Source organism: Leptodactylus fuscus, chromosome 8, assembly GCF_031893055.1.
Source record: "Leptodactylus fuscus isolate aLepFus1 chromosome 8, aLepFus1.hap2, whole genome shotgun sequence".
NCBI lineage: Eukaryota > Metazoa > Chordata > Amphibia > Anura > Leptodactylidae > Leptodactylus > Leptodactylus fuscus.
Genome location: NC_134272.1, coordinates 60,111,723 through 60,122,113, shown reverse-complemented (window position 1 = coordinate 60,122,113; position 10,391 = coordinate 60,111,723). Strand labels below are relative to the sequence as shown.

General features: G+C 43.0%; 1 protein-coding gene across 2 annotated transcripts; it reads left to right on the top strand.

Annotated features, from left to right (window-relative positions):
- Positions 1-1,060: 1,060 nt before the first annotated feature.
- On the top strand, positions 1,061-7,739 carry MPG (N-methylpurine DNA glycosylase). 2 transcript variants are annotated; one of them, XM_075285045.1, is made up of 4 exons: positions 1,061-1,188; positions 3,694-3,883; positions 4,436-4,640; positions 7,195-7,739. In XM_075285045.1, exons 2-4 carry the CDS (start codon positions 3,695-3,697, stop codon positions 7,560-7,562), a joined length of 762 nt encoding a protein of 253 aa, XP_075141146.1. In that variant the 5' UTR covers positions 1,061-1,188; position 3,694; the 3' UTR covers positions 7,563-7,739. The 2 variants fall into 2 exon arrangements, with proteins under 2 accessions (XP_075141146.1, XP_075141147.1); XM_075285046.1 differs by lacking the exon at positions 1,061-1,188 and adding an exon at positions 1,197-1,288.
- The last annotated feature ends 2,652 nt before the right edge of the window (positions 7,740-10,391 follow it).

Sequence of the window (10,391 nt, the reverse complement as noted above, 5' to 3'; positions counted from 1 at the left end):
ATGCACAGCGGACACGCTGAGATTTCCAAAACCGTAGCTGTTTTGGAAATCACATCATGTCAATTATACCTACAGAAACGGCGGTTTCCCTATACATATAATTGAAGCAGAAAGTCCACATAGGAAACCTCTGCGAACTTTCTGTGCAAAGCACTACGAGAAAAACCAAGATGCATTGCTGTTGTGTTTTTTCCCGCAGCACTTTTTTGCTGAGGGACATCAGGAGGGGCCTTAGCCTTGGGCTGTAGCCCCACGTAGTGTAAGCAACGTGATTTTACTGCATCATTTTGGGCTCCGTTCCCATGGAGTAACGCGCCGCAAATTCAGACACGTATACACGTGTCAGAGTGTGAGTGCTCAAAACAGATCCCATTTACTTCAATGTGTGCTGGCTCATGCGCGCTACACATTGAAATCAATGGGTTAAAAAGCCTCCCATTGATTTCAATGTGTAGCGCCGTAAGCCGACACATTGAAGAGAATGGGATCTGTTTTGAGCGCTCAAACTCTGACACGTGTATACGTGTCTGAATGCGCGGCGCGTTACTCCGTGGGAACAGAGCCTTATAGTGCAGACTGGATGGGATAAATGCCATCTCCATATATGCAGAAAAATATCTGTAGCAGAAATGCTACAATTTCAAAAACCAGTGCGTAAACCGCAGCGTATCAATTACACCTATAGAAACAATACATGACCTGTCCGTGGCTACACATTGCAGTCACAGCACCCTTGGGGTCACAGCGTGGCTCCATTCACTGACATTAGGGAAGGGGTTGCAGGACCACATGGGGATCTCTGGTTATATGAAGGAAGTTTGGAGCCAAAATGTGTTTTTATTTATTTTTATTCACCTCATAAAACACATTGAGTAATAACTAGACTGACACTACACATGGCGACCAAACGTAGTATACACTGAATAAGATCAGCTGGCACACAGCATAGACATAGAGAGCAGGTACAGTGCACTGTGAGAGGCCATGCGAGCAGCTCACAGCGCACAGTACACAGCACAGCGCCTGCTCTACCAGCGCTACATAGCAGTCACCGCTACACTGTGGGCGAATCCATTTTAGAAATTTGAGGGAGACGCGCATATACTGCACTTGTAGACTGCTACCACCCGCCTTTGCGAATGGTCGCGTCCCATCTTCTTCTTCCGGGATCCAGTGCGCGTGCACAAGGTAATACGGGTCAGGTAGTCAAAGGGAGAACATGCTTGATTGTTACACTGTCCAAAGGGGGGCGCTACTGTGCGCTGGCCCGCGCTCTTCTTTCACAGGGGTGCGTTAGTATTGGTGTGATCGATGTGCTGGTGAATGACTGCAGCCTCTGCCTGCCCCTGTGTATTTAGTATGGCTGATCGTTGCTGCACCTGTATAACTCACTGCAGGCTGTGCACTAGAAGGGCTCATGCACATTGTTTAGAGCAGGTTCACATTTGTGAACATAAAATCGCAGACTCCATTGACCTCACCAACTGTACAGTGTGGAGAATAGGGCTGTTTATGTCCCGCCTCCCCAAACACAACCAGACCCTCTGTTGCGGGTGTGTGAGTGTGGATTTAAAGGGGTTGTCCAGGACATATTTTATTATGGTCTATCCTTAGGATAGGCTATAAATATTTGACCTATGGGTTACGACCCCCACACCCTGCACAGATCAGTTCCTCCAGTAGCGCCCAGGCACAGCTCCTGAGGTGTGTGGCAGCAGCGTACATCACTTATATTGGTCACCTATTGATTTTATAAGAGCTGTGCATTATTACATGCCTTTGCAGTGAAGTGCATAGGGATAACTGGCAGTGTTACACCCAAAACACTTTGTATTAACATCTTCCTCTTGTTTATATTCCAATTGAATAATAAATACCAATAGAGATAACAATGGTTAAAGAGCCACATATATATATGGATATAAGTAAGAAATGTATAGATAAATAAGCCCCGGAATGAAATCTCAAAATTACACAAATCACTCAAATAGTGAATACATACCAAAAGAGAAAAAAAATCTCCAACAACTGAGTATTACACGCAAAATAAGATAAAACCATCCATGTTCCGCAGCACTTTACCGACATTGTCAATGCTGTCCCATATAGGGATCACAGTCTGATGCCTCATTCACATCTGCGTTTGGTAATCCATTCGGGGAGTCTGCATTGGAACCCCCCGAATTGACTATTGAACGCACTGGCAGGCGGTGTGCAATGACTATAATGGGGTCCGTGTGCTTTCTACTTGCTGTCTGCACGATTCATGCGGACATGAAAGTAGATCACGAAGGATTTTTTTGTTCGCATGTTCCGTGCGGACACTGCGACCCCATTATAGTCTTTGGGTCCATGTGCTTTTACTGTACACCGCTTGCCAGCGCATTTGGTATTCTATTTGGAACGTTCCCGAACGGATTACCAACGCAGATGTGAACCAGGCCTGAATTCCCTAGCAGTATGCCTTTGGAGTACCTGGAAGAAACCAATGCAAACATGGGGAGAACATACAAACTGCTTGTAAATGTTGTACAAGCTAGGACCCCACCGCTGCAAGGCAACAGGGCTAACCACTGAATGTTGCAGTTACATAGGTGTATCACAGAAGGACGTGTGCAGCAAGAGGATATAATAGTAGACTCCAACATGCACAGCTACATGAATATCATATATCTATAAAAAAAAACTAAAAAAAACTAAGGCCAAGCTGTCCAATGGAAGTCACATCAAAGGTATCTAGACGTAGTTACATACTTGTAATGACAAAACAGTGTATGTATGTTGAGTCAAACTGATGCAAAATGAATGACTCTCGCCATTCCAAAATGGAATAGAACAGATTCAGAAGGGATGCAAAGCGGCTGTTAAAAACTGACATTAGCTTTAGTTTTTATTGAACAGTAGATCCATAAATAATGTCACTGTTGTGTACATAAAGCCTAACAATGAAGCCAGTGAATAGCTGCAGTGGTCTCGTACTGTGTCATTGCTGCAACAGGGGAAGACGGGAGCTTGGAGGTGACCGGTCTCTGCCATTATTGGCTGAACTGCATTTTCAAGAGAGACCAGAGAGCAGCGGGGACTTACACATTGTGGATTGGTGAATTAATAAACAGTACGTACATACCTGTCTGTTCAGCTGGAGATCAAGCAGAGAGGCTCCATTTGGGACGCGGGTTTTCCTGACCTTTGACCTGTACAGGAGCGCTCGGGTCATTCAGTCCGTGGCTGAGCCATAACGTTCTGTTCAAACGGAGCCCCAGCGTTTAGCCATGGATTGGCTGACAAGCTCATGCACAGACAGTAATCATGAGCGGGGACTCACATGGAGACTCTCTGCTGGATCACTGGCCAAATGTGCAGGTGAATATTGTTTAAGCCTCCCGAGGGGTTAAAAAATTGACTGGCGTACCCCTTTATGTTTTGTTTCTTTCCTTTATTTGAACCCATTTTCCTGTAGTCATGTGTAGTTAAAGCATGCAGATTTCATTAAAAAACAGGAACTTGATCCCTTAAATGGACCCTCAGTAGGAACTCTCCGATGCACAATATGGGTTTATCTTGAGTACCATATTATGGACTAATGTACACACATGGATGAAGCCTTACTTATTACATTGCTCATTGTAACGCTGACCTTATAAATCACAAAATGTTTAGAAGTAAATCCTAATCTACTTTTAATGTTCTCAGAATGCCTACAAAAAGAAGACGTGTACAAGCAGAGGGCAATGAGAAGGAGACGGATGAGAAGAAGATATCTGGAATTCACAAGGAAAATGATTTAGTCTCCAGCAAATACTTCCAGGGCCAACGACAGCGCCATTTATCTGACTTCTACAATAAGTCCTGCATTGACCTAGCAAAATCTTTTTTGGGACAGGTAATACTTCACATGTACACTTCCCCAAGGTGGGTCTATTAAAGGATTATCTTATCTTATCTTAAGTTACGTATTATGCTCCACCTTTATACTTACCCAGCTCCTCTTTAATGAAGATGGAGGATATGCCTCGACTTTGGTGCACATGTGCTGGATCTCGGGCGCATGCGCAGTGAACCTAGGGCGTATATCCTGGCTTTATTGAACTGGTGTCGAGAGAGCCAGAGATGACACCAATGAGTGAAGCTTTGTGTTTTTTTTTTATGCAGGCACGGATGTCATTGCTGTAGGTCGATTTGGAACACTAAAGGGCCTGTGGGTGGTTTAGTGTCCTGTATCGACCTGACAATTTCCCTTAAAGTTTTCTTTCTGCAGTAAGCTATCAGATCCACGTTAAAATTTCCTACATCTTTATGTTTTCCAATACTGTAGTATGGCAGTATGTGACATCTTGTGTTCCCTCCTAGGTGGTCAGAAATCTACATTGATCCTTTTATTTTTCCCATTTCCCTATCTGTACACAGAATATTAATTGTACGGCTTGTCTCTCAGATTTTAGTACGCAGGCTCCCAGATGGGACGGAGCTTCGTGGGCGGATTGTAGAAACAGAATCTTACTTAGGAGGGGAAGATGAAGCTTCACATTCAAGAGGAGGAAAAAGGACAGAAAGAAATGTAGCAATGTACATGAAGCCCGGGACCATATACGTCTATCAGATCTATGGCATGTATTTCTGTATGAATGTTTCCAGCCAGGGTGAGTTGATGGCCTTTTCACCTTGAGTAATTTCTGGTATTGCCTAAGAACGTGGTCATCTAAGGCCTGGTTCACATTTGCGTTCGGTATTCCGTTCGGGGAGTCTGCTTGGGGACACCCTTGAACTGAGTACCGAACGCATTAAAAAGCGGTGAGCAATGAAAGCACACAGACACCATAGACTATAATGGGGTCCGTGTGTTTTCTGCACAAATCATGCAAAGAGGAAAATAGTTCATGAAGTAGTTTTCTATCCGCATGACTCGTGGAAAACACACGGACCCCATTATAGTCTATGGTGTCTCTGTGCTTTCATTGCTCACCCCTTTTTAATGCATTCGGTATTCCATTCAGGGGGACCCCAAGCAGACTCCCCGAACAGAATACCCAACACAGATCTAAGACTTTTTATATTCCTAAGTGAAAGAGTAAATGTAATAGAAAATTAGAATTATGACTTGATGTTATTTCTTTTCCCATTAAAGCCTAGCTCAGCTCAAACCCTGAAAACTTGACTGTGAGTGAAGGGAACCTCAGTTACCGCCTCTCTACTGGTTATGTTTGCAAGAGGATGAGAAATGGAGAATTGGTTAACAGAGAACTCACACTGGAGAATTATAAAAAAAAAATATTCAAAAATGACCCAGAATTGTTATATTATTAAAAAGACATGTCAGGAGAGGTGACAAGACTGTTGCTCGTGACCACATGTATGCAGGGCTGTGAAGTCGGGAAAAAGTTACAGACTCCAGCTTCAATATAAATACTTCAAAATAGAAGGATTATTTTTAATTATATTATACTATAATTGTATAATTAAATACACAACTTGTTGCATATTTACTGTCACATGGAGTCAACCACTGGCTTTTTAATGATCTAAAGGATCTTCACTGCCTCTGCTTGGCCATGGCTGTCATTTATGAAGGAGTTGGTCCCTGGAAAATTAGGAGTCATAGTTGGTAGTTTGACCTACCAACTCCACAGCCCTGTAGATATGGATACACATAGTATATGGAAACTGCAGTTGTTTGGGAGGTTCGACTTGGAACTCTTCACTTATATATTGTCAAGCGTTAGATGTAGTGCTTGTCAATTCCACCTCTCGTCCCCGATGTGTCCTCAGGAAGTTGAGCAATTGTGTGTCCAGGAATTTTACAAGTCATAGAGGAGGGCAAAGAAGGTGAAACGTAAAAAATAAAAATCATACAGCGCTCCAGTGTCTGCTCCTTGCAGTCGCTGCTGGATGTCCTGTGGTCATGTGCGTCCTTTAAAGGGATTCTACCATTAAAACCTCTTTTTTTGTGGATACGACGTAGGAATAGCCTTTAGAAAGGCTATTCGTCTCTTACCTTTAGATGGGATCTCCGCCGCACCGTTCCTTAGAAATACCATTTTTTACGGTATGTAAATTAGTTCTCTGGCAGCGATTGGGGCGGGCCCAAGCGCTGAAAATGCGATGGGGGCGTCCCCACTGCTGATCGAGAATACGATCCTGCGACTCCTCTACCTTCGTCTGGATCCTCCCCTTCTCTGTCGTCTTCCTCCTGCGTCACCTCCGATGCCTGCGCAGTTGTCTCTGCCAGTGAGACACTAGTAGAGCCGAGTGCGCATGCCGGCTGGTAGCCATTTTAGGGAGGCCGCTCTTGCTCTAGAAGTTCAATGCAGGAGCGGCCTCCCAAAAATGGCCACCGGCCGGCATTCGCTCTCAGCTCTACTAGTGTCTCTCACTGGCAGAGACAACTGCGCAGGCGTTGGAGGTGACGCAGGAGGAAGATGACAAAGAAGGGGAGGATCCAGCCGATGATAGAGGCGTCACAGGATCGTGTTCTCAAGTAGCAGTGGGGACACCCCCATTGTATTTTCAGCGCTGGGGCCCGCCCACATCGCTGCCAGAGAACTAATTTGCATACCGGTAAAAGTCGGTATTTCTAAGGAAAGGCGCGGCAGAGATCACATCTAAAGGTGAGAGACGAATAGCCTTTCTAAATGCTATTCCGACGTCTTATCCACAAAAAAAAGAGGTTTTAATGGTAGAATCCCTTTAAAGAGGACCTTTTATTAGTTGGGGCACATTCGGTTTTATATATCGCTGGAAAGCCGACAGTGTGCTGAATTCAACTTGGCTAGGAGACCAACTACTTACATAGGCAACTAATAGCTGGAAACATTTCTTTAGTGCACAAATGTAACAATCTTTAACTAGAATCTAATAAGTTGCTGCAGCGTGATAAACTACAAGTGAAGCCTTTGAAACAGTCAAGTTAAAGTGTCATGTGTCAATTTAAGGTTTGCTAGATGTGTAGCATGAAAATACTATGTACAGTCTTTATACACAGTGTCTCAATAGTTACTAGTTGTCGTACAAGCTAAACCTAATCCTTTTTCTTGCAGGGAGTTCATTGCTAGTTCACTTTGCTCCCCTTGTCTATACCTCATATGACTTTAATAATGTAATCGTATTTTGTGGAGTTCAAGTAAAAGCCATGTCAGTGACATTAAGCTGAATCATCTTAATGAAGTTGTCATTTTGTACTAATTCTCGTATCTGCAGGAGATGGAGCCGCCGTCCTTCTGCGCTCTCTAGAGCCAATTGAAGGTCTGGACACAATGAGAAAGTTCAGAAATGTGAAAAGAAACTTACAGAAGCCACTAAAAGATAAAGAACTTTGTAACGGACCCTCAAAACTTTGCCAGGCATTTGCTATTGAAAAGAATTTTGACCGACAAGACCTTGTAAATGACCAGAGCACATGGCTAGAAGCCGGGCCAGAAATACCGGACGAGGACATTGTATGCTGTGCACGGATAGGGATTAGCAACGCTGGGGAATGGACTCGGAAACCTCTGCGGTTTTATATTAAGGACAACAAGTTTGTCAGTGTGCGGGACAAAACTGCAGAGACTACTGTACAAAAATGATATATGTAATAATGTGTAATATACAGAAAGCCAGAGGACATAGCAAGACATAGAGCTGCAGAATATTAGCTGCAAGTAGGGACCAGTGGCGCACAAGTTCTGGTACTGTATGTGACGTGTTTTATGCTGTATAGTTCCCAGATATGAATTCATTTTATAAACAAAGTACATATATACATACTAGAGGCTGTAGTATATCTATCTCTTAGAGATATATAGACACAGATCGTCCGGTGTGTTAAAATCTACCCACCAAGTAGGCCACAAAATAAAGGGAATATCTGGCCGGTGAATGATTTAAAAAGGGGTCAGAATGGCAAAAAAACAATAGAAGTGATTCTGCCTCTGCCGTGTTGCAGGTTTGCCGGGTTTACACTGGTCTCAACACTTTGGTGCTCAGTCAGTCACAGCCTGAGATAGGTCACTGCTGCAGCCAATGATGTTCTGAGGGTCGAGAGGGACCAGGTTTAGAGACTAGAAGGGACACTGGAAGTCATGAAATGGGAGTCCAGTTGTGTCTATCTATCTATCTATCTATCTATCTATCTATCTATCTATCTATCTATCTATCTATCTATCTATCCATCCATACACCTGGACAACTTCTTCATGTATTACTTTGTTAACAAAACAAAGCAGAACATCGCTGTAATCCACTCACCTCTGACTTCCCCTTGTCCTCCTCTCACTCCCACAGCTTTGCGAGCTCCTACATAACATGTAAATCCTCATAGTTCAGTGTTCATGTTTCCTTAAAGGGGTTGTCCAGCAGATAAAAAAAAAAAATTGTTAATAACAAAGGCAGAATGGATTTCAAAAATGAAATGAAGATAACAAACTTCCAGTCTCCACTCCCGCTCTCACATTTCTCAGGTTCCCTGCTGATCTCTACTTCCCAGCCAATCACTGACTGAAGTGGTTCCCGCTGACGACCTGATTGGCTGAGCTGCCATTTCCTGTGTACGAGAGGGGGGGAGATCTGGTAGTAGAGAGCAGCAGGCGGGGACCAGTATGGTGGGTACGGATCAAATAATACTCTGTATTATTTCAGGGTTCATTGACTAGAGACAACAACGCAGATAACAGACACCATGTACGTGAAATACAAACATATTATCCTGACATATGAATAGCTGCAAAAACATGGAACAATAATTTTGTCTAATTGAAGTTGCACAAAAAACCTGCATTCTGTTCCTGGGTCTAAGATTTATTTTTGGTGAATTTAATAAATAGGAAATGGATTCATCCATTGTATACACAATAACTGCACTGGCTGGCATGGACTCGGTATTTAGGATTGTACAATTATGGAAGTGATCAAATATATTTCTTAGTGTGTACTATAGAAAGTTCTGGGTTTGCAGCTGTACCTGGGTCGTGGAACTTATATATCCATGTGGAAGCACAAGGCTACATTACATATCCATATAGGGCCCGTACTATAACAAACTGAATGATGCTTCATTATACAGTGGTATATGGGGTGCCTAATTGTATGTAATGCAGACCCATGACCGTATATGTGTGCAGGAGCTCTATAGGTGATGAATACCTGTAGTCTAATTATGTTTTATTGTATTATGGTTTATTACATATTTCCCAATATATTTCCGTTCCATCTTTGCTTCAGTGTCAGCCTTGAGTCTGACTAGTAACATCAAACACTAAGAAATCTTACCCATTGCCAGAGATCTTCCACAATTTCCTACTGAAAATCTTGAAATCTCTTGGCACCTATAAGGGTCACACCCCTAATACTGGTCTATTTGAGACATATTTTCTTACCACACCCTAATTTCATGTTCTCCCCTTTCAGCCTGTCCACAGATTACTGTAAAGGGTGTGGGATATTGAATGACAGAGAACACAACTCATTTTCTGAACTATTCTTGGCATTCGGATAACTGCTGCCGTCTTTGCAGTTTTCGTTTCAATTTCTCCTAAAATGTAGACTTAAAAAAAAAAAAAAAAAATTCTGAGGACACAATAAACCTGCTATTTTCTCCCAACTCCTATTGATTTCCTTAGTATGATGTCACTGATCCACACCCACATGTTCTGAAATGAACACACTGGCAGGGAATCTGGGAGGGGGATACATGACACAGATGCATTTTTGGCACCAGGGTGGCTTTACTGTGCAGCTGTTGTGTTTATTCACCATACACATTACTAGGTAGATGGAAGACATAGGATTTAGTTCAAATTGTACTATATATGTAATGGACAGTAGGGCGAAGCTGGCCGGCATCCATGTTGGGATTGACATCAGGACATAAACAAATGCGTGAAGTGGTGTTCTTGTTCACAACATAAGAAAGCATCCTGGCAGTAATAGGCCATGTTGTTGTAGGAATTCTTCCCAGACCTCTCATTTTTCACTGTTTTTGGATGCCTTGCACATAATTCATTAATTCCATATTACTTGTGCTGTATACTTATTGTTCATACTCCGTCTGCTCCAAGACTTCACTCCTCCGCCCAACCCATTACAGCGGTTTTCCACCACTGACGTCAAGTGACAGAAATTTACATATGTTTTACACGTGGGTATAGAATGCTTTGATATATCCAGTCGGCCCGACCACCCAATGGGACCAGGAAGTCAAGTAGATTCGATCTCTTTACAACTATACCTTAGATGTATGAATGATGTGAATAACGGGGCTGTAATCTGTATCGCAGTTTCTACACAAAATATCCTTAACAAGAATTCAGACTGGTTACATCCACAACTCCAAATATTAATAATACAATGCTGAGGCCACACGGAGAATTTGACTGAGTGACACATGGTGGTTGCCAGTAATGTCTGTAAAGGTGGCG